This window comes from Falco punctatus (genome assembly GCF_963210335.1).
Source record: "Falco punctatus genome assembly, chromosome: 18".
NCBI lineage: Eukaryota > Metazoa > Chordata > Aves > Falconiformes > Falconidae > Falco > Falco punctatus.
This window is the reverse complement of record NC_137598.1, coordinates 296,198-324,180: the sequence shown is the minus strand read 5'-3', so window position 1 is coordinate 324,180 and position 27,983 is coordinate 296,198. Positions and strand designations below refer to the sequence as shown.

The following is a 27,983-nucleotide window of genomic DNA, read 5'->3' as shown; positions in this document are numbered from 1 at the left end:
CCCCCCCACCCCAGCTGTCTCTGAACAAGGGGGGGTCCCTGGGGACCCCGGTGCTGCCCCCCTACTCCCCCAGGTGCTGGAGGACCCAGTGGAGTTCATTGAGGGCGACCACGAGCTCCAGGCCTTTGAGAATATTGAGGATGACCCCAAACTCATCGGCTACTTCAAGAACGAGGACTCAGAGCGTATGTGGGGCTGGGGCAGCCCCTCTGTATTTCTCCCATGGCCCCCCCCCCCCCCCTCCTTCCTGTTTTCCCTGGCACCCCAGCCACAGCCCCAGTCCCCAACGCATTCTTCTAACCACCCATTTGCTTATCCCTCCCTCCATCCTTCCCTTCTTCCATCTCTCAGTCCCTCCGTCCCTGCATCCCTCTGTCCTTCCTTCTGTCCATCCCTCCCTGCATCCCTCCATCCCTCTGTCTTTCCATCCTTGCATCCCTCCATCCCTGCATCCCTCTGTCCTTTCTGTCCATCCCTCCCTGCCTCCCTGCATCCCTCTGTCCTTTCTGTCCATCCCTCCCTGCCTCCCTCCATCCCTCCGTCTTTCCATCCTTGCATCCCTCTGTCCCTGCATCCCTCCATCCCTCTGTCTTTCCATCCCTCCATCCCTCTGTCCCTGCATCCCTCTGTCCATCCCTCTACGAGGGCACCAGGGACTGACTCTGGACATGTTTGGGATTTGCTGGTTCCTTCTGGAGCTGGAGCCACTGGATGGAGCTGGGCTGGGGGTGCTGGTATGGGCCCAGTACCCGGTGTCGGTACCTGATGCCGGTGCCAGGACCCATCCCTGGTCCCCCAGACTTCAAGGCTTTCGAGGAGGCGGCAGAGGAGTTTCACCCCTACATCTCCTTCTTCGCCACCTTCGACAGCAAGGTAGGGGCGAGGGTCCCAGGGGTGTGGGGTCACCTGGTGCCAGCACCCATGGGTGGCTCAGGGACCCCAGCCTCACCCCAGGTGGCCAAGAAGCTGACCCTGAAGCTGAACGAGATCGACTTCTACGAGCCCTTCATGGAGGAGCCACTGACCATCCCCGAGCGGCCCAACAGCAAGGAGGAGATCGTGGCATTCGTGGAGGAGCACAAGCGGTGGGGGCCCAGCACCCCCTGCCCTGCCTCGGTTTCCCCTGCGGGGGATGCTGGGGGGCTGGGGGGAGCTGGTTGCCATGGGGACGTGGTTGCCATGGGAGATGGTTGCCATGGGGACACGGTTGTCATGGGAGCTGGTTGCCATGAGGAGCTGGTTGCCATGGGAGCTGTTGCCATGGGGAAGTGGTTGCCATGGGCAGATGGCTGACAAGGGGGATACTTGCCACAGGAGGACCGTTGCCATGGGGAAGCGGCTGCCATGGCAAGGTGGTTGCCGGGGGGGGGTGGTTGCCAGGGGAGGTGGTTGCCATGGGAACGAGTTGCCATGGGGAGGTGACTGCCAGGTCAGCCGCAGCCTCAGGGATGGGGGATTCCCGGGGTGCAGGGCGGCCCCCCACCGCCCCCCACCCCCCGTGCCCATCCCCCACCGCCCCACTCCCCCCCTATGCCCTCCCCTTGCCCTGGCAGCCCCCCTTCCCCAACACCACTTTGCTGGCGGTGGCCCCTGGGGTGACACGAGTTTACAAGGCCCCAGCAGCTGGGGGGTTGGTTGGGGGTGCCTGCCCCTTGGGGTGCTGCCGGTGGGCTGTGGGGCAGCCATAGTCCCCCCCGGGGCCGGGGGTCCCATGGGGGTGGGCAGGGCAGGGTTAAGGACTTGGCTCTGCCGGGATGTTCCCGCAGCCTTAATCCCCCCCCCCGGATCAACCTGCCCCCCCGCCGCGGCCTCAATCCCTGGGAGATGGGGGGACCCTCCACGGCCCCCCCGACATGCCAGCAGTGTCGGGGGGGGGAACTCAGCCCCGGCCCTGTGCCCACCCACCCAGGGCCAGCCCCCCTGTTCTGCCTCCAGGTGCTGCACCCCTGTCTGAGCAGCCCCCCCCAGCCGCACAGCAGAGCTTGGGGAGGGTGGGGGGGGAGGGTGGGGGGGTGGCCAGCTCCGGGGAGGTGGGTCTGGGGATGCCCTTCACCACGACCCCCCATCTCACAGGGCCACTCTGCGCAAACTCAAACCCAAGAGCATGTATGAGACCTGGGTGAGTGCATGGGAAGAGGCACAGAGGGGTTCTGCCCCCCACATTGCCTCGACCACCCCTCAGGGAGCCCCCCACCCTGGGGTCCCACCGCCCCCCCCCACTGGTGACACCGATCTGTGTCCCCCCAGGAGGATGACATGGATGGGATCCACATTGTGGCCTTCGCAGAAGAGGATGATCCGGGTGAGGGAGGGGGCCAGCAGAGCTGGGGGTGTGTCAGGGGGTCCACGGGGGGTCCCAGCACGCCTCACCCTGCCCCATCCTGCCCAGATGGGTTTGAGTTCCTGGAGATCCTGAAGGATGTGGCCCGAGACAACACGGAGAACCCTGACCTCAGCATCCTCTGGATTGACCCGGAGGATTTCCCACTGGTACTGCTGCCCCCCCCCCCCCGGGGGGCACACACCCCACCACAACGCCCCTGTCACTGTTGGGTGGGCCTGGGAGGGCTGACCCATGTTCCCCCCCACCAGCTCATCCCTTACTGGGAGAAAACCTTCAACATCGACCTGTCCAGGCCCCAGATTGGGGTGGTCAACGTTACTGACGTGAGTGTTCCCCCCGGAGCCCCCCATGGGGGCTGAGTACCAATGGGCTCATCACACGGGTGGGCCTCAACAGCAGCCCCTGGGAGGAGGGGTCCCAGCCTGTCTGGTCCCCTGGGGGTCCCACACCTCAGGGCCGGGAGTCCCCTGCCCCCTCCCAGGGCAGGTGCCCCCCTCAGCCTGTCCCCCAGCCCCCATGCCGGTGTCCCTAGGCTGACAGCGTGTGGCTGGAGATGGTGGACGAGGACGACCTGCCCAGCATGGAGGAGCTGGAGGAGTGGATCGAGGACGTGCTGGCAGGAGAGATCAACACTGAGGACGACAATGACGACAATGACGAGGATGATGATGATGATGACAACGACAACTAGGCCTGGTGCTGGGCCTCCACTCCAGTCCCATCCCTGTGCAAGCCATTAAAGTCCCCGGAGAGCCAGGCTGTGTCACTGGGGGGGACGACACAGGGAGGCTGGAGATGCTCCAGACACAGGCAAGATCCCTGTGTGAGATCCCCGTGTGAGATCCCTCATGCAAGATTTGCTCTTGTCACCCTCCCCGTACACAATCCACCATGAAGCATCTGGAGGGATCAATACCTAAAAGCGTGCCCCTCCCCCCCCCCCCCCCCCCCCCCCCGGGAAACCCCCCATGTGAGATCTGGGGAATCTCCCGGTTTGAATCTCCCCTGTGGAAAGCCCTGTGCAGGATCTCCCCAGCTCGAGACCCCTCCCCATGATGCAAGCCCCGTCCCACATGAGCTCCCCTAGGAGATCCCCCGTGTCTGATCTCCACCGTGAGATCCCTGTGCGCTCTGTGCTGGAGAGATCACCCGTGCAAGATCCCCCATGCAAGATCCCCCATGTGAGATCCTGTGCCACACGCCGGAGGGGAATTTCCCTGGAGCTTCCTGGGAGGGGACAGTGACACAGACGGAGGACTTGGACACTCGTGGGTGCCCCCCCCACCGCGGCTCTTCCCTGGGGCGGCGGCCAGGTGTCCCTGGGGGGGACCCCAAAGAGACGGGGGACACACACAGGGGACCCCGCCCTCCGGGACGGTGCGTGGGTGCCCCCCACGGGTGTCCGCGCCGGCCCTCGCCCACCCACGGTCCTCGCAGGGCGGAGCCTCCCGCCCCGGCCCCGCCCCGGCCCCCGCCCCGCTAAGTCCCGCCCCCCGCCACACGCCCCGCCCCGCTGCTCAGAGCGGCAGCGCCGAGACACCGAGCGGTCGCACCGGCACAGCCACCGCCACCGGCACCGCCCCGCCGGCCGGTAAGTGTGGGGCTGCGCGGGGAACGGAGCCCCGACCGACCACCGGCACCGGCACCGGATGGAGGCGGCCGCCTCCATCCGGTGCCGGTGCCGGTGGTCGGTTCCTTCAGCCGGGCAGGGGGCCGCGGTGGTAGATCCCTCCCCGGTCCTAAACACATCCCCCCCCGGTAATACACCCCCTCCCCCCCCCCTCCGGTAAAGGCCTCTACCTATGATGCCCCTCCTCCGGCACATCCCGCCGCGGCCAGGAAGGGGTTAACGGTCCCGGTGTTACCGACGGTGCCACGACCACCACCCCCCCAAAACCCGACCGGTGCCGCCCCCTCCCCCCCCCCCCGGTGCCGCCCGCCCCTTCCACTTCCCCTTTCGCTCTCCTGGGGGGGCCCGAACCCGTGACCCGCGGAGGAGGGGGAGGCTGGGCCCGCCGGTCCACGCGTTTCCACCCGGTCCCGGTCCCCACCCGGTCCCGGTGCCCCTTCCCCACCCGCTCCCCGCGGTGCCAGCGGGTCCCCCATCCCCACCCGAGACCCGCCGTGTCCCCTGTGGCTGCCACCGGGTCCCCATGGGGCACGGGGTCCCCCCACCCGTGCCGCGTCCTCACGGTGCCGCCCAGTGCTCCCAGTGCCGCCCAGTACCAGCGGAGCACCGCGATGCCACCCATTTCCCGGGACAGGGTGTCGTCCGCCCCCCCTCCCCCCCGCGGGTGGGTGCCCTGGGGAGGGTTGTGTGCGCGCGCGTGGCCGGATCCCACAGGGACACGAGTGGGAAGGGGCGCGTGAAGGTGGTCACGCGCCCCGGGGCCAGGCTGGGCCCCACTGGGCCGAAACTGGGGCCAAACTGGGCCGTGGCGGCGACGGAGCCGCCTCTTCCGCCCCGCGGCCCCGGGCTGGGGAGGGCTGGGGAGGGGGGGCCACGACTCATCGTCCCCCACCCCCACCGCATTCCGGCCCACGGAGCTGCCGCACGGCCCCGCGTGGGGAGCCTTTGGCGCGGGAGGGGCGGTAGACACGCACCCAGATGTGCCCCAGATGTGGGATGCGCGGCCCCGGGGATGCTGCTCCGGCCGTGGGCAGGGAAGGCCCCCCCGGGACACGGGTGGCCCCCCCGGGACAGGGTGGTCACCCCGGGGCGGGATGCTGCTGCTGCCCACGCGCAGGATGGTGCCTCTGGGCACGGGGTGGTCCCACGCAGCAGTGGGGTGCCGACGGGGCGGTGTCCGCGGGGCCGCTCCGTGTCCCTTGGGGCCAGGGTCGTGACTCGGTTTCTCGGGGGGGGGCCGGGGGCGGCTGCGCGGCTCCCCGCGCCACAGAGGCCCCTTGTGCCCCGGGCTGCGGGGGGCGGGGCGGGGGGGTCCCTTCTTCCTGTCCCGAGATCACCACCCACCCCAAAATCACGGTGGGGGGGCAGTGATCGGAGGAGCCCCCCCGCTGCCCCCCGCCCCCCCCCACCCCCACCCCGCACCTGGCCGGAGCGGGGGAGACAAAGGCGGGAAGGAACAGACCCACCCGTGTCCTGCCCCCCCGCCCCTGTCCTGGTCCCCCCCGCGGCGGGATTACGCGCCCCCCCCCAGCGCCCCCCGCCTGCTCTTGTGAATGGGCCCCGTGGGGCCACGCCCCTCATGCATATTCATGAGGCGCTTTGCATGGGAAGCGTGAATGAGGGGGGTCGGGGGTGGGTCCTGGTCATCCGCCTCCGGGGGGCGTTGGGGGACCCAGGAGTCCGGGGCTGGGAACGGGCAGGGGGCCACGGCGGGGGCTGGGGGGGTCCCTGCCCCCATCCCCCGTCCCCGTCGCCCCCCCCCCCCCCCCCCCCCGTCCCCCTGCCCGGAAGGACCCAGGCGTCCGGGCCAAGGGCTGAGTCATCGGCTGCCTTAAAGGGGCCGGACGGGGCTGGGACACGCGTGTGCGCCGTGGGGGGGCACGCGGGAGCGTGTGAGTGTGACTCTGTGTGTGCGCGTGTGAGTGTGTGACCGTGTGTGGATGTGGGCGCACGTGTGGGTGCGGGTGCAGGGTGGGGGTGGGCGTCTGCGTGGGCAGGTGTCTGCGTGGGGGGTGTGTGTGTTTACGAGCGTGCGTGGGGGTGTGTGTGTGTGTGCAGGGTGTGCATGTGTGCACGTGCCGGGGGTGAGCATCGTGGTGGGTGGCGGCGTGTCTGTGTGTCCCCCCCACCCCCGTGCCTGTGTGGCCCCGTGTGGGGTGCCCAGCTCCGACCCCCCCAGCACCCATGGGTGCTGCCACCAGGGAGGAACGTGGGGCAGCTGGATGCTGTGATCGCCCCAGCGGCTGCATCCCTGGGGTGGCAGCGGTCACCATGGTAACTGAGGAGCAACAGGAGATGGGGGACAGGGCATGACCCCCCCACCCCTCCCTTCCCCACCCGGAGCTGGGGGACCCCCACCCCAGTGTGCCACTGCAAGGTTGTGTGCGAGGGGGGGCTGTGCTGGGCCAAGGGGGTCAGACCGTGCGGGGGGGGTCAGTGCCAGGGCAGGGTGCATGTGCAGAGGGGGGGCACTGCGTGTGCAGGCAGCGCTGTGCAGTGCCAGGGGGGGCAGGCTGTGCAAGGCCAGGGTGTTTGTGCGAGGGCCCCCCCTCAGCGGGGGGGGGCACATGCAGCAGAGCAGCCGCCGCCAGCGCCCGGCAGGTCCCGCCATCCCCAGTCCCTGTCACATCCCGTGAGCGTCACATGAGTCACGGGCCAGCGGAGCCCGGCTGGCGCCTGGGGGGGGGGGGGGGGGGGGGGGCAGCGGCTGAGGCTGGGCAGCTCGTGACACGGGTGGTGCCCAGCCATGGCCGAGTACCGCAGCTTGCTGGAGGAGCTGGCCCAGAACATCACGGCCGAGGACCTGGAGCAGCTGAAGTCCGCCTGCAAGGAGGACATCCCCAGTGAGGAGAGCGAGGCCATCGCCACCAGCCACCACTGGTTCGCCTTCCTTGAGAAGCACAGCAAACTGGACAGAGGTGAGACGCCCCCCAGGTGGCCCTGCACCCCCCATCCTCGTCCCTGGCCCTCCCCTGGTCCCCAGCCCCGGCCACTGGCCTGATCCTGGTCTGTCCTCTGGTGCGGTCCCCATCCTGATCCCTGTTGCCGTCCCTGTCCCCTCTTCTGGTCCCTGGCTCTGTCACCTGTCCCCTGGGGTGGTGACACCATCCCTGTGCCCTGGTCCCTGTCCCCTGTCCTGGTCCCCATCCCAGTCCGTGACCTCCGAGCCCTGGCCCTCCCCTCTTCCCCATCCTGGTCCCCATCCCAGTCCCTTACACTGCTTGCCCTGGTCCCCCTCCCTGTCCCCATCCCGGTCCCTGTCCCCACTCCTCATCTCTGTCACCTGCTGCTGGCCTGGCTCCTGGTCCCTGTCCCCTGCCTTGGTCCCCACCCTGGTCCCTCTCATGTGCCCCAGTTTCCATTCCAGCCCTTGTTCCTGTCCTTTGTCCCCTCTTCCAGTCCCCAGGGATTGTCATCCCTGTCCCCCCACTCCCACCCTCTGTCCTGGTCTCTCCCAGTCCCTGTGCCCCCCACCCCCGTCCTCGGGTCCAGCACGTGTCCCCGTCCCCGCAGACAACCTGTCCTACATCGAGCACATCTTTGAGATCTCGCGCCGCCCCGACCTGCTGACCATGGTGGTGCAGTACCGCACCCAGGTCCTCAAGATCTCCGAGGAGGACGAGGTGGACACCAAGCTCACCCGCATCCCCAGCGCCAAGAAGTACAAGGGTGAGCACCCCCCGCCCCGGGGCAGGGCCAGTGTCCCTCTGGCTGGGGGAGGGGACACAGGGAGAGGCCCCGCTGACCCCCGCCCCACTGACCCCCGCCCCGTGTCTTGGCAGACATCATCCGGCAGCCCTCAGAAGAGGAGATCATCAAATTGGCCCCCCCACCCAAGAAAGCCTGAGGAGGGGTGAGGAGGAGGAGGAGGAAGGCTGTGTACCCCCATCCCCGTCCCCCGTCCCCCTGCCACCTCTCCGGCCCCTGGGGCGCGGGCAGGTGGGGGGGGGCCAGCATGGTCACTAACAAAGTCTTAATGCCCCCCCCCCCCCGATGCTGGGGCTAGGGGCTGGGGCGGCTCTGCGTGTGCGTGTGTGTGCACGTGTGAGTGTGCGTGTGTTTGGGGCAGGGGGGGCGCTTTGCTATTCCCAGGGACCCCCACAAGCCCTCACTGGAAGGGGGGACAGCAGGAACAGGGGACCACCATCTCCCCACACCGGTTCAATTTGTGGCTGGGAAGGTGACAGGCACCGGGACCACCCTCCACCTCAGTGCTGGGGGGGGACAGGGCTGGGGACAGGGACCCAAGTGAGTGGCGCAGGGGGGTGCAGGGACGAAGGACAGGGCACGTCAGGAGGGAAGCGAGCAGCAGGGCTGAGCAGGGGGGGGTGTCTTTGCTGACCCCCCCCCCAGACAGGCTGGAGGATGGTGTGAGTTTGTCAGACCTCAGCCCCCGTGGAGGGTGGGGGCACATCTGCAGTGTCCCCCTCCCAGGGGCTGCGGTGGGTAGGGGGATAAGGAGGTGACATGGTTGGGGAGCAAGGCAGTGGGAGCCTCTGTGCAAGGTGGTGATGCTCAAGGGGGGACCCCCGAACTCCCCAGGTATTGGGGAAATTTCTCTTGAAAGGGCTGCTCCCCCCCCCAGATCCCCCACTTTAGTTGGCGGGGGCAGAACTGACAGTCCCCCAAAACCAGCCAGACCGATTTGGGGGGGGGGGGTGTATCCTTCCAGCCTCCCCCAGTGCCAGACTGGGAGGGAGGGCATACTGGACTGGGAAAATGGGCACAGCCCCCATTTAGTGTGTGTGTGGAGCGGGTAGGGGATGTCTTTGGGGTTCAGCTCTAGCTACTAACTGGGGGGGGGGGGGAAGGGGCTAGCGAGGGGGGGCACTGGAGAGAGTATATGTTAATATATTTTATTTAATAAAAGCTAAAACCCGCAGAGCGCCTGTGTGCAGCCACCGGCTCTTGTGTCCCCCACCCCCACCCCCACGCCCCCCGCCTTTTATTGTCTCCAGGCCTGGGACCACATTAATTTCCCCCCCCCCCAAAAAAAAAACCAACCCTGTGTTTTTTGTTGAAAAATGACTGTTTGGGACACACCCCCCCCTCCAGTGAGCTCTTGAGAGGGGGGGAATGGGGACGGGTGACACAGTGTTGTCCTCCAGCCCTGGGGGGGGCCCCCCCCACTCCCTCCCCCCCCCCCCATCTCCCCTGACCGTGCTGACTGTGTACAGATCTCTCATAAACAGATGGAGATGAAAGCTGCTCTGGAGGGTCGCGTGGCTCTGTGAGGAGGGGGGCGTTTTGGTGACAACGTGGCAGAAAGGGAGAAAATACACCCCTCCAGAAGGGGGGCAGGGGGGCAGGGCTTGGGGGGACACTGGCCCTGGAGCTGGGGACATGGGGAAGGGGACACGCAGCCCTCCGCCTCTGTCTGTTGGTTTTTATTGCATTTATATATAATATATATTCAAACTTTTACAATAATTTTAACTTGATAACATCCAAGTTCGATTTGGTTTTAATACATACAAAATTAGGCCTCTAACAGTGATGGGGGAGCCCTCACCGCTGCTCCCCCCCAGAAGAGATCTCCTTAAAAGTAACAGAAAATTAAAGGACCTTCCCGGCTCCTGGGGGCTCCGGCCGCTGCCCCGGGAGGGCCGGGGGAGGCGGGGGCGGAGAAGGGCCAAACCAAGTGCAAATCACTGATATGTACAAACTAGACAAGCATCTCTCTGCAAACACCCCCGGGGGGGGGGGGGGGAGTGGGGGACACATGCCCCCCGGGGGGGCCGGAGCCCCCGGGGAAGGGGGAGCCCTGAAGAGCACGAGGGCTGGCACAGGGGAGGAGGGGGGGGGGCCAGGTCCCTCCCTAGAAGAGCAGGAGAGGGGACCAGGGGGTCACGTTAGTACAAAATTCCCCCAGCAGCCCCATCTCCGCATGTGTCCTGGGGAGGGGAGGGACCCCTGGGCCATGGCTGTGCCACCTCCAGTGGTCTGGGGGGGGCTGCAAGGATGGGGAGGGAGGGAAGTGGGGAGGGAGGGGTCCTTAACAAGTCAATACAAAGCTCAAAGTGTTAGTAGGGATGATGCGTGCCCAGAGCCCCCCTACCCCAGCGAGGGGGGCTCACGACGGCATGCACTGCACCCGGTCCGGCCCTTCTTCCTCATCGTCCGAGGTGTCAGAGGAGCTGGGAGACTCGTCTGAGTCACCGTCCGGCGCTCCTGGCTCTCTTCGGCGCTGCCGGGGAGGTGGGGGAGGCAGAGAAATGCGGTGAAGGGGCTGGGGAAGCAGCAGGAAAAGTGGGGGGACGTATCACCCATGTGGAGGGGACCCCAGCACCTACCCGGTGATGGCGTCTCTGTCGCAGGTGGTGCATGAGGAACCAGAGCATGTGGCTGTCGAACATGTCGGTGTGGTGGAGGCTGTCCTCGTCCCGCTCCAGTTTGTTCTTCTTGATCACCTGGGGCCAGTGGATGCAGGGGGGTCAGGTGGCTGGGGGGCCAGGGGGCCGAGGCTTGCAGCCCCCTAACTGCCCCCCACCTCGCTCTCTGGATCTCACCTCCTTGAGGCCAGCCAGCTCGGTGGGATTCTCCGCTGTGGGTGCCCAAATCTTGACATCGTGGTCGAGGCCACTGGTGGCCAAGACGGGGAGGTGGGGATGGGGCTCCAGGCAGTTCACCTGGGGGTAACAAGGTGGGGGGTGTCACCCTGAACAGGGCACTGGGACCAACCCTGGCACCCACAAGCCTTCTGGTGACCCTCCAGCCCATCACCCTGGCCTCAGGTCAGGGTCTCCCTGTGGGACACTCCAGCAGGGAGAGGGGCTGCCTCCTCTCCAGCATCACCATGCTCTGGGAAAGGGGGACATGCCACCTCCCACAAGCAAACCCCAAAACGCAGGGTGTCCCCAAGAGGCAATGCGAGCAACGCAAGTGGGGAACCCCAGCCCTAGCAGCAAACCCAAGTGGGAAGGGGCCACATCCACCCCAGGGCACCGAAGCCTGGCTTCAGCTTTCAGGGAGGTCCTGGGGCTGGATCTGGCCCCACAACGGCTCTGCTGACTGGGGGTGGCGGTGCCAGCAGCCGCCAGGAGCTGGCACAGGGCCATGGCCACCCGGACAAAAGGCGACTGTGGGGCCAGTGGAGGAGTGGCACAGCGGGGACCGGCTCGGCCGGCAGCGGGAGGGAGCAGTGGGCACGACTCTGCCACCCATCCCCACGCCAGCGAGGCACCTGCCATCCCCTCGACACCGACCCGAAACCTGTCCCTGACCCAGGAGCCACTGGCATGTCCCATCCCTCCCAGCCCTGCACCCACGGGGGACAGGTACCCACTTGCCGGGGCGGCACGTGAGACCGAGCGTCTGCCGGCTCTGAGCCAAAACCAGGCACGCATCCCCTGCCAGCGCCGGCAGCCGCTCGGGACCTGACCGCTGTCGGCTGGAGCCTGGGAAATCCAGCGCAGGGCTGGCCCCACGGCAGCCGCGTCCCTTTCCTGAACGCGCTGGGTGAGGACGCAGCTGCACGCCCACAGGGAACGGGGCCTGGAACCGGCCCGGGAACACACAGCTCTCCCCACCGACCCATGCCGACAGGGGGAAGGGTAGGGGGCTGCCCCATCCCGGTCAGCAGCAACTCCCATGTCCCCAGCCCTCCTTCGGTGACAAGCACCCTGTGGGCAGCCAGGTGAAACCCCCGTGGGAATCTGCACGCCAGGAGACCGCTGAGGTGCGTGGCCCTGGCCGCCTTGCCTCAGCCCGGTACCCCCGCTGCCACCCCCCGGGCAGGAGCAGCACAGGGAACGCCACACGTGGGTCATGGGGTGCCCGCAGGGACCCTGCTTGGCTCATAGTAAAAAATGCACAAAAATGGTGGCAAATTTGTGCAGGCACGTGGGATTGGCTTGAGCTGGTGGGGACAGATCCTGCCGGCCCACGGGGCAGAGGAGCGGGGCAGCACGGCCACAGGGACTCACCACTCCTCCCTTGTCACCCTCCATGAACTGCACGATCTGGCAGGACGATTTCTCCCACAGGAAGATGTGGCCGCAATCGCTGCCGCTCACCACAAACTCGCTTTTCGGGCCATAAAAATTGACGCCTTTCACTGAAAGGAGAGAAACAAGCAGCCCGAGGCTGTCAGGAGCCGGGCAGCGCTCCCTGCCATGAATTCACTTCCTGCCTGGCAGCCAGCGAGTTTCCAGGGTTACCGGTGTGGATCTCTTCCGTCCCCAGACACATAATAGCTCATTCTTTGCAAGCCCAAGAGTTTGTGTTAAGGGTCTTTGAGAGGAAGATGAAGAACCGGGAGCAGCAGAAACAAGCTAAAAGCAGGCAGTTATTCTTCCGGGTTGCTCTGGGGACGGCCCCCCACCTCCTGACGGCCCTGAAGCCTGGTCGCAGGTGCAATGAGGGGAAGCCACGCTCCACGGCCCCCCAGGGTGCAGGCAGCGAGCTCAGCCCTCCTCGCTGCTGGCAAAGGGGACATGGTGGCAGCAGGAGCTCGACAGAGACTTGGGGAGAGCCTCCGAACCCCCTGCTGTGGGGTGATCTGCTCCAGCACCCATCCCAGCTGGCCCTTACCAGTGGCATTATTGCGATGTCCCTTGTATCTCTTGACGTACTCCGCTCCGTCACTGTGAGAGGAGTTGAAGAGATAGATATCCTCATCGTTGTAGCTGGCCAACAGCTCTGGGGTAGGATGGAAGAGACGGGCATTAGCAGGGGGTACACAGCGGCAATTGTGCTGCAAGCCCCCCCGGGCACTCCGTCCCGCCGTGCTGCAGTCCCGGACACCCGTGACTTGCCCATCACCTCTGCGGGTTCCCGGCAGGCGCGGGATGCCGCAGTGCCTGTGCGGCCCCCAGCCCGCAGGATGGTCACTCACCCGAGCCGTCATGGCTGTAGACGAGACAAGTGATGTTGGCTTTGGACTCACTGTTCACCTAGGGGAAGCACAGACAGCTCTGCTCCCACCTCCTCCCACAGCGTGCCAGCACACCTACGCCAGCCACGCGCCCGCCCGGAGAGCTCGGCGCCAAGTGACTGTTCTGCGAGGGCTGTAAAGTCAGAGCGTAATATCGCTGCCTCTCCCTACGCCAAGATGGGACTTTACGGACAGTGGAGGACTTGGGTCAAGACAAAAAAAACCAAAGCCCAGGCAGTGTGTTCACCCTCTGGAGCTGTTTTCCAGGCAGGAAGCCTGCGAGAGGCTTGGCCAGCGAGCGCTTCTCGGCTGCTCCTACTTGGGGCTCCCAGGGGAGCGCTCTGCGGATCCGGGTGGAGAGGCCTGCCCAGGCCCCATCCCAGGCTCTCTCACTCCACAATGAAACAAGCACCGCTGGCACCAGCCCGGGGCGAAGACCGGTCCCACTGGCGAGGCTGGCACAGGCAGCGCCGCTGCCAGCAGGAGACCCGGCTGCCTGTCACTCACCCAGCAGCAGGCACAGTTCCCCCCTCCCTCAGTTTACCCACCCTGCCCGCACCAGGCTCAGCTTTGCTCAGTGCCGGCATGCAGGGCATGCAAGTCGCAGCGCTGCGGCAGAGCTGTCACCCACGCAGGTGGCCAAGAGCAGATGGCCACCATGGGATGTCCTCTGCCGGTCTGCCCACCCACCACCTCTCCCACACCACGTCCTCACAGGGAAGGGACCCCCAGTGCTGCCCATCACACTGGTACGCCACAAAATTGAGCCGCTTACCAAGTGGTGAGGACAGAACTTCTTTAGTACACCGTTGTTCTCATTCTCATCTATTTTCCGCTGGTCGTAAATCCTGGGGGAAGGATGGCAGGCATTTGGCACTCGCTCGAGACATGAGGGATGCTGAGCCGACAGGCGTGGAGGGCCAGCGCTGCCCGCCTCTGCAGGTCAGGGTAGGAGAGCGGCGGAGCGGCAGCTCTCCCCAACTACGCTCCGAAACAGTGACCCGCCCTGACGCGGGCCGAAGGCTCTGTTCCTCGCCAAGGGATCTGCGGAGCTGTGAGCAGCCCGGACTGGCAGAAGTCTCGGCCAAAGCAGCTTAATGTCACCTCTTATCATGTTGGAGGCGTTGCTCAGTGGCGCGTGACAATGGCAAAGCCTGCGACCTGCATTCGGGGCTCTGTCAGCCTGCAGACTGCTCTGCGAGGAGGGCACGACTGCCACCATGCCTGTCCCTTGGCTGGCTTGGGCTCCTCAGGGTCCCCAGCCTCCCCGATGCGGGAGCCCACCAGGAGCTGCCCAGTGCTAGGGAAGCCAAGGAGAGAGGAGGCACTTGGATAGGGGCAGAGGACAGAGCGAGCAGCAGCGTGTGGGAAGGGGGGGAGGCTGTTTCAAGCAACGATCCTGGGCTCTTCTGAAAGCTACCAAACTAGCGAGACACTGGCGCTGCTGTCTGAGCAGTCTGCGAGCCCATGTGTTAAGTGTTTCCATGCCTGGCACCCCAGGAGCTGCTGCCTGCACGCCCGCCAGACACCTGCATGGTTGGCTCTCTGGGGCGCCAATGCCGCACAAGTGATCCCGCAGTGGAGCTGCAGCATCCCTCCCGCTCCCCAGGGAGCGGCCCCCACGCATCCCCAGGGAGCCAAGCAATGCCGTGGCTCTGCTCACTCTCAGGGAGCTGGAAAGTGGGCAGGCCTGGTGCATGCACAGTTTGCCTCTGCCCAAAAGAGATGCCACACGATTTGCACCTTAAAATCCACCGGCTACGGCGCAGCTCTGCACTGATGCAGGAAGCCGAGAGGCCAGACACACGGACACAGTCCGGTCCCATGCCAGGGGCTGCCCTGAACATTTTGAAGGCCAGGGTGGCTTGCATTTGTCACTTAAAGAGCTCAGTCCTGCCAAAACCAAGACCATCCTGAGTCTTAATCTCGTCTCCAGTGCCCACTGGGGACTGCCCGCCGGTGGGGAGCTGAGAGGAGGTTTATCAGAAGCTTGTTAAGAGCACTGCTAATTCCTGAGAGAAGGATCTCCCAGCTTTGGGGCAGGCTGGACAGTGGATCCCAGGGATAAACCTCAAAGGACCCAAATCCTCCTCTATTAATCCCCCTTGCGTTCCTGCCGTTATGGGAGAACAGGCTTTGGAGACATTAATGATTGAAGCCACATGCATTTCTACAGGGAAAATCAGATTTCAAAGCTCATGGGGGGAGCAACTGAACCCCCACAGGGATGTTCAGTTCCACTCTGGGGGCTCAACCTGGGCCCCCAGCACAGACTCACCGGACAAATTGATCTCTGCCTCCCACAGCAAACTGGTAGGTGTTGGCTGGGTTCACATAGATGGTATACAGACCCACTTTCTTCTCCTTTTCCTTTGTCACAACCAGTTTCCTTTAAGAGATGAGGAATAATAATAAAAAAAATAAAAAAATCCACCTCCAATTCAAAACAGGGTCCAGATGGGAAAAGCAGGAGCTGCGCGAGTCTCTTACTCACTCCCAGAAAAAAAAAAAACAACCAACCACAACACACTAACAACAAAAAAACCCACCACCCAACCATTTCAGCCTCCCAGCCGAAGCGAGCACATGTTCCGTCTGCGACTCAAACGGCAGAGTGAAATCATTCCCTGGCATTTTCCTCCAAAACGTCTGAAGGGTTTCAGGGCCTGAACCCGAGCCCGAAGGTGCCGGACAGGCAGCGGCAAAGGCAGAATCAGATTAACTCCAGAGCAGAAATGCTTTGCCGTTATTCTTCCCCATGTAATAAGGCCCAGATTTAACGAAATCTGACACACACACCATCCCCCCTCCCCCAGGAGCTCAATATTCGGCTTTGCAGACGCGAATACAAACTGAGGCAGCATCCTCACGAAGGAACAGCCAGCTCAAAAGCTTGTCTTTCTTCTAATTATACCGTTCGGCTTAATGAAAGATGGGAGCTGCCTACAGTCTGCCTGCGAACCCTGCCTCCAGAGCGGTTTCACACTCACAGGGTGACAATTCCCTGCGAGCATCAAACCGAAACAGCAGCGTGGATCCTCACGAAGAAAGAGGGGGGACAGACCCACGCCAGCCCACTGACCAACAGACTCCTCTCCAAACGGACCCAGCAAACAGCGGGGGAAGCGGGGATGAGGATTAAATGCGGCTGTTTTGAAACAGCCCAACAGTTTTTGTCCTGGTTATGAAACAGATGGGTTTAAGGCTGTAGACAAAAGCACTCGCACGTACAAATAAAATCAAACCACTGGGCGACGAGTGCCAAAGCCCTCAGTCTTAAGCAGGATCATCTTCAAAATAATATGCCGCTATATTGGAAAAGTACCACGATACCAAAACCAGGCGTCTGTTTGAACACCTGCCATGGATTTATTTTGGAAGCTTGTCAGAAACGACAGATCTCTCAGCGATACGGGTTAAGATCCGGCACGCACCACCCGGCTGCTTGCTAATTATTGTTTTTCAATTAACTGCAATAGCACTCATGCAATGAGTGAGTCGGGCCAACGGCGAGCTCCGAGCTGCTGCCAGCGTGGAGAGATTTCAGTGCCGTGACTAATCAGCCACTTCACTGCGCAGAAGGAGCGCAGGACCCTCGGCACTGCCCCCGGGATGGGTAAGCAGGTGCCGGACAGGCTGGCACACCCGCCGCACAGGTATTATTTCCGTTTCCTATTAGAACAGGGCCCCATGTGGGGCGAGGGGACAAGGGTTCAAATGCACTTGTCTAATTAGCAGGGTTCATATCCGTGCCCTCATGCAAAACAGCCATCCCGGGACCAGCCACCAAAAAGCTCTCTGGTCCCACCCTGCACCTCAGGGAAGACAACACTGCTTGAAAGCCAAAAACCATCTGCTTTTCCCACTTTATGCCAACTGAACAGGCATGTGCTATCATAAAAATGCAGCAGCACAAGCAGGAGCCTCAGCCCTACACAGCCGAGCACCGTGTGCTTGCAGGGGAGCCCCCTCGAGACCCTGGGTCTCCCTCCAGAGCTTCCCTGGTTCTGGCAACAGGAGCAGATAGAGAAATACTCACGAGGCAGGCCGGTCTTGTCTCAGATCAATGGTGAAGACTACAGCATCTTCACCTGCTGATAGGAAAGTGCACGGAGAATCCGGTTCTAGGGCCAGCTGGAAGATAAATACTCAGGCATTGGTTCCCTTTTCACCCAACAAAGTGGCAAGACCCCTTTCTCCCAGTAAACCGTTGGCTGTTGACAGGAGCTGATGCAGCACCAAGCCCTCTACACCCTGCAGCCGTGTGCTCACATCACTGCTTTGCAAGGCAGAGACCCTCCTCATCACTCTTAGAGGTCACAGCGATTTTAAAGCATATAAGAATCAGTCCCTCCACAGCAGTGGCTCTGCCTTCACTATTTCTGGCAGCCGGTGAGCCAGGACAGCTCTTGGGCATTTCAGGGGTCCCCAGCTGCTGCCCACCCCCTCCGCAGGCTGGTCTGGGCTCACCTTGTGCGACGCTCCTTTGTGCTGTGCCACACGCTTGGTGTTTTTGCAGCACTGAGTGGCGGAGAGCTCGGCCACCCGGACCTGGCCATCCCGAGCACACATAGCCAGAGTGGAGTCGCCACTGTTGGGGAGGAACTTGGCCTGGAAGAGAGCAAGCAGAGGGGCAACCTTCAGTGCCAGGGCAGGGGCTTGCGTACACATGGATGGGAACGGGAGAGAAGTCAAGGCAGCACCCCTGTCAGACCCCCAACGAGCCCCACATGCTCAGATCTGCAGGCAGCGACTGCGAAGCCCCAGCTCAATGGGCCAAGCTCTCCCAGCAACCATCCGGGCCCTTTTGGTAAGCACAGAGAGCTGGGACCCAGTGGAGGTGCTGGTGGTGCCAGCATCCCTCCAAGTGCAGGCTGTGCCATGCTGGCAAACAGACCAGCCCTCCAGGCCCCTCTGGCTGTGGCGGAGCCGTTGCTCATGTGCTGGGCTGCCTGCCACGGCACAGCCTCTGCTGAGCCCATGTTCAGCGGGCTCGGAGGAGCAGCAAGGAGAAGCTCTGCAGGGCACGGGGGCATCTCACCGTGCAGTCCCCAGCCAGGGCTCCACAAGATCTGAGGGTGCGCCAGTGGGTTCCAGCAGTTAGCTACCACCACACAGTGGCTGGACTCCAACCACAGCGCTTAGCTTTCACAACACTTTTCTCCTGCCCCGCACAGCATCTTCTGGCTGAAATTACGTGCTTCTGCAGCAGGTACCTGCCCACCACAGAGGATCTTCTATCACCCCCAGCCCAGAAAGACCAGAGCATGACAAGAGTCACCTGCCAGGATCTCCCCACACCCTCCTCACCTGGAAGACATTGCTTTTGTGGCCGCTCTCGAACTCCAGCACTGGCTGCCTCCTGACCCAGTCCCACACCACCACTTTGAGGTCATCGCTGCCGCTGGCCAGCCACGTGCCGCGCTGGTTAAAGTGCAGGGTGTTGACGCAGCCCGTGTGGCCCTCCAGGCCATGCTGGAGGCGGAAGCGTTGCACAAAGACCCTGGCCCCGCAGGCGTCATAGACAAAGCGGGCACTGGAGCCCAGCTCCCTTTCCCGGAGGGCATGGACCGCCTGCCAGCGGGGCTGGGGCAGCGCCGTAGTCTCCGAGGACACCCAGTCCTCCAGGGCCTGCTCGTCATCAGAGGAGTCTTGGTCGTGGTTGGCACGCTTGCGCTGGGCACGGCGGTGGGACCGCTGCTCCTCCTCTTCATCATCCTCCTCTTCCTCCTCTGAGTGTGACCGGTCGAGGGCACGGTTCTCCTCATTTATGGAGTAGTGGCCCGTGTCGTCCATGCTGTCCGAGTCCTTCTCTTCTCCCGAGCTCTCTGTGTCAGTGTCCCGACTCTCCGTGCTGGTGCGGTTGGGCCCCACATCATCTCCCGTGAGGCTCAGGCTGAGGTCAGATGCCTCCACCTCGATGCCAGAGGAGGTTTCTCGGCCCTCCTCAGCTGACATCTCCTCTGGGCTGCTGGACAAGCTGCCTGCGTAGCGCAGACAACGCCATGAGCCTCTCCAGCAGGAGACCCCAGGCGCAGGGAGACTGGTCCCCACCAGTACCCTTACCATTCACTATGTCTGTCTTTCCATCCATGCTGCTTCCTTTGTCTGACATCACGTTTTCCAGAGTGCTCACCCTGCATGTGAGAGAAGGAGAGAGCAGAAGCTGGAGCATCCCTGCCACAGCCAGTCTGCTGAGACAGGGACATGCTGGCCTGTCCCCATGTTGGTGGAGCCACACACACCCCCACGGCATCACGGGTTGGTCTGGAGAGCACTGCTCTCCACGGGAAAGCGCAATCAATCAGCGGAGGAAGCGGCGCGCACAGAGCTACAGCTCAGTGACCACAGTCGATGCATGGCAACAAAAGCTCATCAGCTATTGCTGAGGGCAGAGCGAACGGTAACGTCCCTCGGTCTCCACCACGGCACCCACAGCTGGGTAATGAGGCCACTTGCTGCCATCGCCTGAACTCCTCTCCAGTCTCTAATTTGCTCAGACGCTGTTGACTTAGCAGGGAAGCAGATCAGCAACACATCACGCTGTCCGTCCTCCCGCCTGCGGGATGGCTGCCGGCCCCCACCGCCTGCACCCGGCCCCCGCTTCACCTCTCGCCATTAAAACAGGTGCTTCCCGCTCCGCAATCCCAGCCAAGCCGAGTGGGAGGAGGCGGCACAGGCTCCAGCGATCGCTATGGCAAGGCAGCTGCACAACACATGGCCCTGGCTCATGGCAGGCAGGGAGACAGGAGCGGGGCTCGGATCACAGGCAGACAAGGAAAGGTGGCTGGGGAGGCAGCAAGTCACAGTATCGAGAAACTTTTTGGCACCTGTAGACAGCCAGCTAAAAACTGCTCAAGAGGTTTTTTTAACCCCAGCAACAGATTTTTCAACACCTTCCCACATGCAAAATCCTGCCGGATTTGCAGAGGGGCTGTTTTCCTTCACACCACGGACAGGACAGCAGCCCTGGAGGACTGGCCAGCCCAGCTGGCATCCCCCAAGAGCAAGCTTTGGCCTTTGGGACCCCCAACGACCCTGCTGCTCCAGGGGAGCAGGCAAGAGCAAAGCCACGCAATGAGGCCAGGAGCTTCCCAGCATTTCCAGTTGCTCCAGAAGAGGTTCACCAATTCCTCACAAGTGCATGGAAAACCACAGGCCAGCAGGTTTTTGGCTCCCGGGCATTTTCCAGACCTTGCTTTGGAGAACCATCTGCTGCAGGGAGAGGAGGCACAGGCTGCAGGAGCAGTGACGGCCCCGCTGCACCCAGGGATAATGTCCAAAGCGGCCCCAGCTTCCACAGGGCTGTGGCTGCAAAAACAGAGCTGCCTCTGTGCCTGGGGGCTGCAAACCCCCCCAGGACCATGGTACCCATCGCCCACCTGCCGACAAAGCTGCCTTGCTGGGTGACACCAAGACACGGGAAGAAAACACGCTAAGTCACGAGCAGCAGAGGTTTTGCCAAGGTGGAGGGGGAAAAAAAATTATTTGTGCTTTGCTCGTTCTCTACTTTCCTTCTATTTTTAGTCAGACTTTTTCATACTTGGTTTAGCTGTTTGCTCTTAACCAGTGTCAGCAAGTCTGCTAAAAGCTCCCCATCGACATGCAAGGAAAAGCCGAAGCCAGCATATCATTAACTCCGATTATGGCAAACACTCTGGAGACTAATCCTCGTTAGATGGGGAATTAACACCAGCAGAGCCCCAAAGAGCCGAAGAAGGTGAAAGGCTCTGCGCAGGCTGGGTCTGTCACTGCCAGTCCGAGCCTGGGCAGGGCTCCCCTCTAAGAAAGGGGTGATTTCGGAGGCAAGCGGGGCTCGCTGAAGCTGCCGACCCACAAGTACGGCTGCAGGGCGATGGAGCAGGGGCTGCCGCCACCGCCTGAAGGCACTGCAGGGCTGCCAGAGGAAGGCCTGGGCAGCCGGGCTGGCTCCGGCTGAAGCGTGAGAAAAGCTCTTACAGCGTAGGAGCGTTTATAAGGAAACAAAGTTTATGCAACTGAAAACACCATCGAGCTTCAGCCAACGGCAGCCACTTGCTCAATAACAAGAGTAGTAGCGCAGAAGAAAAAGATAAAAGTGTTTTCTACAGCTTCAGTTTTAGTGATCCCCCAGCAGAGCATCACGTGAGACCCACTGATAGTGTGGAGAGGGGGAGGAAAGGGCTGAAAAGCAAAGTGGGAGATGAGAGCTGCCCCAGAGCCTCAGCCCTCCACGTGCCAGACCTCTCCTCTGTGCCAGTGGCCAGACACGGTGCTGAGCCCATCCCTCAGCACATGAAAGCTTCATGGCAGCGGAGCGGCAGGGAGGAGGGCGGGTGTTCATCTCCCACAAAGCGCCACGGCTCAGCCCTGCGAGGGGATTACAGATTACTTACTCGCCACCGCGGCAGGGGCGACTCATGCTCGCTCAGCCACTGAGTTGCGACGCCACCGAGAGCGCCCCATGCCCGCTCGGGTCTGTCCCTGGGGACTGCGGGCAGGACTAGTTTTAATTTACTGCTCTAAGCAGCAAGGCAACTCTGTCCCTCCTATGGCACCTGTCCTGCCAGATAACTAAGGAACAGGCTCAAAACACCGCAGAGCTCCGCTACAGCTTAACTCCTCGCCACTCAAGACATTGGGAGATCAACATGTCCCTCAACAGGTTGATTGTCACCAGTTATCATGCCTTCGAAGGCATTATTAATCCAAGGGGCTGGGAGAGCCTTTGCATGTACAAAAGGAATTGGGTCTGGACTTTGTTCTTCTGTAGTTATTTTCCTCTGCCAAATTACCTATTCAGATTGTCATTAACACCCTTTCACCGCAGCCTTTTCATGAAGGTGAAGAACAAGAAACACTCTTTCAGAGGAAAGGAATCCATTACCAAATAATTATCCTGACTTCATGCCTCATCCACCCACACTGGAGGACTGTAACCTTGTTAAAAATTAGGCAAATTGAGGAAAAAAGAAAAGCCCGCAGCTGCCTCGGCAGAGCTCATGGCAGGGACAGATGTGGCCTCTGCTACTGCCACGGACGTCATGGGGGACACTGGGATCCCCAGCCATCTTCTATGCCCAGGAGCATGACACCAGGCTGTGCTGGCTGCCTGGCACCGATGCATAGCCAGGCTGGGCACTTGGCTCCACCAGCTCTGCATCAGCCTCCCCAGCCACCCACCAGCTCTGCAGGCAGGCACGGAAGCTGTTCATGTGGCAGGGAGAATAAAGCGTGCATCGACCAGCAGCCCCATGGCACGGCACAGCACAGCACGCTGTCCACCTTTGAGGGCTCGAGCAGGGACCAGCCAGCATCGAGCGGGCATGGAGATCCCCGCATTCGAGTTACCAGCGGCTGGAAACACGGACGGCACCACAGGTATCGCTTCCACCTCCCCAAAACAGGGAGCGCTGGCTGAGGGAAGCAGTGAGACACCGCTCGGTGCGGACCAGAGGGAGCTGGGATGTGGTCAGCCTTTCAGAGAGCCCCAAGCCCTTGCACAGAGATTTGAGCCTGTCACTGAGCCATGCTGGGTCTCCCTGCCAAGGCAGCAATGCCTTAGGGCACACAGCCAGAGCCAGCGAACCCAGCACGGCTCCAGGGCACTGCATGGAGCAAACATGGGTTTTGCAGTTCCCTGAAGTCAACATCTGGACAGGATCAGCACTCCCAGCTTCACATGCTCAAAGCCTAACTCTCCAGCACCCTCGCAAGGGCCCTAAAAATATCCCTCCACGTGCCACAGCCTCTCAGCTGCCTCCACAGCCACCAGGATTGAGCTGTGGGTGCTGCCACAGCATGCCAGGCTCACACTGCTGTGCCTTCCTGCTGTCTCACCAGGCTCAAAGCCCCCAAACTGGCACAATACCAGTCAGCAACTCCAGAGGATGGTCCTTTCCATCCCAAGCTACTACCCAATCTGTACCACCACGAGCTGGCAGGGCACAGGCCATGCTACATGTGGCAGCCAGCTCCAGCCCCTTGCTGCCGCCCAAGATCTGCCATCCACCCACCCTGGCACTTAGTGCCTCTCCACAGCATCCACAGGACTCATCCATGTGCTGTGGCATCGTGAGCCCAGCTACTTTACAGCTGGAATCTTAGCGCTCATAGCTGCATTGTCCGTGAACAATCCGTCATTAAAATATTTACACAGCTACATAAACACCCGAACAGCCAGGCTCCACAGGCACTTGGGCAACTGGGCCATGTTCAGGCTACGTAAAGCAGAGAAGCAATGGGCCAGAAGCAAGCATAGGGCGTTTTCAAGCCACTGAGAGCCCCTCACCTTGGCTTCCAATGCCCTGGCACACTGAGAGTTTGCAGGACACTACGGCGTGGCCTCGTGTCTGTGTTTACACCAGGTCCCTCCCGCACACTTGTTGTGCTGCACTTGGCTGAGCCTCTGCTATTTAAGGAAAGTTTTCTCATCAGATCTGGACAGCAGCAACCTCGTTTGTACGCTGCAGAGGAGCCCTCCTTCCCCCTGAGATGGTGTTGGGGATTTTTAAACCTCTGGTTAAACCTCCTGTGACGAGTGGGTTTCCACCATGAATGCCCCTCACAGGGCAGAGGCCAGCCGGGCGCCGCTGGTTTGCCGAGATGTGGGCAGACACCCATCAGCATGTCACATCTGAGAGAGCCTTGGTTAATTACAAACCTACCCAGGAGCCCAGCAGGTCCTAGTGATGATGCTGATTAAGCAGCTTCCCATTTGCAACTACATGGAGGTCTGCAGTCCCCATCTCTGAGCATCCTGGGCACAGCAATAGCTCTTCTGGGGACGTGGCACCCACCTCCCTGCTGCTTTTCCCAGCCATCCCACAGCACAGCCATGGGGGATGGAATGAACCTGCTCCCAGGACGGGCAGGGCCTAATTAACTGTGGCTAACAAGCACTGGCTGCCTCGATACACAGCACCGCCCCTTCCCTATCCAACACCAGGGGGGACAAGGCTCCCAGCTCCTCAGGGAAGTGCAGCGGTCCTGAGGCTGAGGAAAGCCAGCCAGCAGGAGAAATCCTACAGGCGCAAAGCGGGGAGCAGCTGGAGCAGGCCAAGACCACTCCACCAACATAAATAATTTGGCGTCACAACGGAGACCAAGGTAGATGAAGCCCTAACCTCCACCTCTGCAGCACACAGGATGGACGGACATGAGGCAAGTGTCACCGGACCTGGGGTGTGCCACTCACCTGTGCAGCAGTGGTGACGTGGGCAGCGAGCGCTGAGGCCGGGGCTGGAAGTTCACTGGCAGCTGACAGAAACAACAGGTTAAAGCCCGGCAGCACAGGGTCTGGCAGGGATCCCCCCCTCCCCAGGACTGTCCTGGAAGGCAGAGCGTGAGGAATGCCCAAGGACAAGGAGGTTTAGACCTGGAAGGGGCAGAAGGGACCCTCAGCCGAGCTTCCCCCTGTGAGTAAGGCAGTGGGACTGGCTCTAGGGCTGGCAGGGACCCTCAGTACCTCCTCAAGGCACCGTGACACCACAGGGAAGGAGACAAGGGGACAGGCAGGGACCCTCAGTAGCCCCCCAAAGCAGGGCAACACCTTGCGGATGGCAGGCGATGGCCCTGGGGATGGCAGGGGTACCCTCAGCGTCCCCCCCCAAAGACACGATGACACCATGGAGGTGACAAAGACCAGCCCCGGGTGCAGAAGTGACCCCCAGCCCCTCCCTAAAGCACAATGTCCCCACAGGGGCCGCAGGGACAGTGCTGGGAGCAGCAGGAACACCCTCCTCAAAGGCACAGCGACCCTCTGGGCACAGCTGGGACCCCCCCCCAGCGCCCCCCCAAAGGCGCAGGGACCCTCCGGTACCCGATGACCCCACGGGGGTATCAAGGCCCCCCCAGCCGTTCCCAAAGGCCTGGTACACGGGCGGGGGCGACAGGAGGCCCCAGGCTGGGCCCCCCCCGGAGGAGTCGGCCCGGCCCGGCCCGGCCCCGAGTGGGCCCCGCCCCCGGCCCCGCCGCCCGGCTGTTGGGGGAGGGGAGGGCCGCCGGGTCGGGGAGCTAGAACCGCCGGTCAGGGCGGGGAGGGGGAGGGAGGGGAGGCCTCGCACCGACCCGACTCCCGGCAGCTCCCGGCCGTCGCTCAGGCGCGGGCCCCGCGGCCGCCGGCTGCTCCTCCGCCGCCGGCTCCGGGCCCAGTCGCCGCCATCTTAGTGCACCGCCTCCGCGGGACGCTTTACGGCGCCGCGCCGCCGCTTTACGGCAGCGGCCGCTGCGCGACACCGCGCGACAGCGCCGCCCCCTCCCCGCCGTCGCCATGGCAGCGGCGACCCCGACCCCCGCGTCACGGTAGGGTCGCCCTGGGCCCCTGCGCCGTGTCATTGTAGGGTCTCCTTGTGCCCCCCGTCACTGCAGGGTCTCCTTGTGCCCCCTCCCCCACTGCGTTACTCGGGGTCCCCCCATGTTCCCCCCCCTCAGCAGGGTGCCGCCGGCCGCCCCTGCCTCAGTTTCCCCAGGCGGGAGCCACGGTAGTTGCCAACACCTTTATTGGAGACATCGGGGGGACATACGTGCCCCCAGGCCGGGGGTCCCTGCGTCCCCCACCCCCTGGCCCACCCCCCGGTGCGGGATGGCAGAGCTGCCACGTCCAGCCCCGCTCCTCCGCGCTGTGGCCCCAGCTCTGCTCGGCATCCTCATCCTCATCCTCGTCGGGGGCCTCAATTAGTCTGTAACGAGGCAGGGGCTGCCCCTGGCAGTGCAGCGCTGGGGGGCCGTGGGCACCCCTGTCCCATTGCTGGCGCTACATGAGGCAGCACTGCTCGCCGCCCGCCGCGCCCGGCAGCTCCAGGTTGAAGCCAGGGGGCTGTGGGGAGGAGGGGGGAGTGAGCTGGGGGACCCAGGGGTCTGGGGGGGGTCCGGGTGGGGCCCCCGCCCCCCCAGGGGGCTCCCGGTGACACTCACCGACTCCCCGGCCAGCTCCTTGGGCGGGTGTCCCAGGTCCTGCAGCTGAGGGGGAGACACAGGGGGTTAAGCGTGGCACTGGAGGGGGTGCAACTGGCATTGGGGAGGTCAGGGGTGTCTGTCCCCTCACTACTCACCTGCTGCATGAGGTCGAGGAGGGTCTCGAAGCGTGCCCGCCGCTCCTCCTCGCCCTCGCCTGGCTGCTCACCCTCCAGCTGCCGGCAGATGCGGCCCATCACGCCATGCTGCGCCCGGTACCGCTCGTACTGCTCAGCTGGCAGCGCCTCACCGTGCTGCCGCAGCCACTCGGGGTACTGTGTGGGGACGGTGGCAGGTCACGCCGGGACTGCCACGTGTGTCCCATGCCCTGGCACAGCCAGACCCCCCCCCCCACCTTCTCGGTGATTTCCTTGAGCGAGGGGTAGAGCACATCCTTGGAGAGCAGGCTCTGCATGATGCTCTGCATGACAGGCAGGACACTGCCCTCGCCGTCGCCTTCCTCCAGCCCCAGCCCCTCCAGCGCCTTCGCCAGCTCCTCCTCTGAGGCCGAGGAGCTCTGCAAGGACATAGTCAGCACCCCCCTGGGATGGGGTCACCGCCGGGGGGACCTCGCTTGGCTGGCGGGAGGGCGGCTGTACCTGCAGGTCGGTGGCGTTCTTGGCTAGGCCGCTCAGCGTCTCCTTCAAGCAGGAGGTGAACTCCTGCTGTGACGTCGCATCACTGCCTGCAGGGACCAGGAGATGCTGGCTGGGGATGGGGGCAGACCGAGCACCCTGTGGCACCCCACACGACAAGGTCTTGTCTTGGGGACCCTGCTCCCAAATGGGGGTCCTGAGAGCCTGCAGGACCGAGGTATCCCCTGAAAGCCCCCCAAATCTTCCCCCCATCCTGCTCCGCCACGGTAGTGGCTGGCGGAGCTTGGTGAGCCCTGGCACTGCACCACCAGCGAGGTGCCAGCCAGCCCCAAGCTGAACCGAACCACCTAGCATGGTGGGAACCCCTCCACCGCCAGTGCCCCCAGAACCCCATCCCACCCTGGGCCGGCACACGCTGCTTGCTCTGCCGTGACCTCGGATCCCTGCCTGCCGGCAAGAGGTTGCTGGGGCCGATTCGGGTGCTGCCACGCTGCTGGCACAGCAAGGTCTCAGCAGGCTGCAACACGCCAACCCTGGCGCAACCGAGCCAGCAGCCAGGGAGGGCGGCCGCTGCTTTGCCGTCTTCTTAAACCCACTGGCAACAGCGCTGAGGGGTTGCGCCCGGCGGGGCCGCCCGCGTGCCGGCCCCACTCACCCACTCTGCCCGCCGCTTCCGACAGCTTCTGGAACTGCTCCACCAGGTGTGGCTCCTCCCGGGCCAGCTCCTGCATGGCCTGCTCGAACTCGGCCGCTGCCTGCGAGGCCAGCTCCCCCTCAAACAGCTCCTGGAAGAACCTCTCCTGCGAGGCGAAGAGGGAGGCCTGGGGAGAGGGGCACGGTCAGGCCCCCCCACCGCGTGTCAGTGTGTCCCCCCTCCCTGCGAGCTGGGGCGAGGGCGGCGGGCGCATCCTGGCAGCGGCGCACCTTGGCGGCGGCGCTGAGCGAGGGCTGCGCCCCGGCGGGGGGCGGCGGGGGGGGGGCGGCAGGCCTGGCCTTCTCGAAGTCGTCCAAGGCACCTGGGGAGGGGCTGGGCTGAGGGGGGCCGCCGGGCACCGCTGGCCCAGGGACCCCCCATCCCCGGAGTAGCTCCTGGCACCCCACAGTGACCCCCACCCTGTGGCACAGGCTGGCCCCCCCTGCCTTGCTCTGCCCCACGGACCCCAATGCCAGCCCCGTCTTGGGGGGCCTGCCCTGAGACCCTCACACTGCTGTGCCCCAGTAAGCACCCCAAAGACCCCCTGCCCCACTGCACCCCCCCAATAAGTGCACCCCAAAGACCCCCTGCCCCACTGCACCCCAATGACCCCCTGCCCCCCTGCACCCCCCCAATAAGTGCACCCCAAAGACCCCCTGCCCCACTGCACCCCCCAATAATTGCACCTCAAAGACCCCCTGCCCCACTGCACCCCAAAGACCCCCGGCCCCCTCTCTTACTGTCGAGCAGCTCCTCCAGCTCCGGGTCGGGGCCCGGGCCCGGCTCCGCCGCCATCTTGGCGTCGGGTCCGCCTCCGCCGGGAGGCCCCGCCTCCCGCCAGCGAGCCCCGCCCCGCGCGGCGCCGTTCCCCACTGCGTCCGCCAGGCGGCGCCGCAGCGCCCGGGGCGTGG

The 27,983-nt window shown here is 63.5% G+C and overlaps 4 protein-coding genes across 9 annotated transcripts in view; 2 read left to right on the top strand and 2 right to left on the bottom strand.

Annotated features, from left to right (window-relative positions):
* The window catches only part of LOC308054826 (sodium/potassium-transporting ATPase subunit alpha-2), a 12,837-nt gene extending 9,550 nt beyond the window's left edge, over positions 1 to 3,287 (top strand). Inside the window, exons 24-31 of the mRNA XM_080368204.1 lie at positions 15 to 185; positions 800 to 873; positions 955 to 1,085; positions 2,074 to 2,119; positions 2,248 to 2,302; positions 2,390 to 2,490; positions 2,593 to 2,667; positions 2,877 to 3,287. Coding sequence (XP_080224330.1) covers positions 15 to 185; positions 800 to 873; positions 955 to 1,085; positions 2,074 to 2,119; positions 2,248 to 2,302; positions 2,390 to 2,490; positions 2,593 to 2,667; positions 2,877 to 3,035 — 812 coding nt within the window. The 3' untranslated portion in view covers positions 3,036 to 3,287. The remainder of the gene's footprint in view (positions 1 to 14; positions 186 to 799; positions 874 to 954; positions 1,086 to 2,073; positions 2,120 to 2,247; positions 2,303 to 2,389; positions 2,491 to 2,592; positions 2,668 to 2,876) is intronic.
* Positions 3,288 to 3,817: 530 nt separating this feature from the next.
* PEA15 (proliferation and apoptosis adaptor protein 15) lies at positions 3,818 to 9,183 on the top strand. The gene is made up of 4 exons (XM_080368258.1): positions 3,818 to 3,935; positions 6,719 to 6,892; positions 7,488 to 7,643; positions 7,757 to 9,183. The coding sequence occupies exons 2-4, from the start codon at positions 6,721 to 6,723 to the stop codon at positions 7,819 to 7,821; spliced, it is 393 nt and encodes a 130-aa protein (XP_080224384.1). The 5' UTR covers positions 3,818 to 3,935; positions 6,719 to 6,720; the 3' UTR covers positions 7,822 to 9,183.
* Positions 9,184 to 9,345: 162 nt separating this feature from the next.
* Positions 9,346 to 25,050, bottom strand: DCAF8 (DDB1 and CUL4 associated factor 8). 5 transcript variants are annotated; one of them, XM_080368237.1, is made up of 15 exons: positions 24,898 to 25,050; positions 24,026 to 24,087; positions 23,120 to 23,239; positions 18,916 to 18,986; positions 18,160 to 18,833; positions 17,320 to 17,460; positions 16,889 to 16,983; positions 15,128 to 15,238; positions 13,625 to 13,697; positions 12,811 to 12,868; positions 12,507 to 12,614; positions 11,900 to 12,030; positions 10,484 to 10,603; positions 10,268 to 10,384; positions 9,346 to 10,161 (listed from the first exon to the last, which is right to left on the bottom strand). In XM_080368237.1, exons 4-15 carry the CDS (start codon positions 18,962 to 18,964, stop codon positions 10,048 to 10,050), a joined length of 1,791 nt encoding a protein of 596 aa, XP_080224363.1. In that variant the 5' UTR covers positions 18,965 to 18,986; positions 23,120 to 23,239; positions 24,026 to 24,087; positions 24,898 to 25,050; the 3' UTR covers positions 9,346 to 10,047. The 5 variants fall into 5 exon arrangements, with proteins under 5 accessions (XP_080224363.1, XP_080224367.1, XP_080224364.1 ...); XM_080368241.1 differs by having other exon boundaries at positions 24,894 to 24,964; XM_080368238.1 differs by lacking the exon at positions 23,120 to 23,239 and having other exon boundaries at positions 24,898 to 25,049.
* Positions 25,051 to 25,311: 261 nt separating this feature from the next.
* On the bottom strand, positions 25,312 to 27,969 carry PEX19 (peroxisomal biogenesis factor 19). Of its 2 annotated transcripts, none has more exons than XM_080368253.1 (8): positions 27,813 to 27,969; positions 27,303 to 27,394; positions 27,034 to 27,199; positions 26,382 to 26,467; positions 26,138 to 26,299; positions 25,881 to 26,057; positions 25,744 to 25,788; positions 25,312 to 25,645 (listed from the first exon to the last, which is right to left on the bottom strand). In XM_080368253.1, the coding sequence occupies exons 1-8, from the start codon at positions 27,865 to 27,867 to the stop codon at positions 25,583 to 25,585; spliced, it is 846 nt and encodes a 281-aa protein (XP_080224379.1). In that variant the 5' UTR covers positions 27,868 to 27,969; the 3' UTR covers positions 25,312 to 25,582. The 2 variants fall into 2 exon arrangements, with proteins under 2 accessions (XP_080224379.1, XP_080224380.1); XM_080368254.1 differs by having other exon boundaries at positions 27,034 to 27,178.
* Between the last annotated feature and the right edge of the window lie 14 nt (positions 27,970 to 27,983).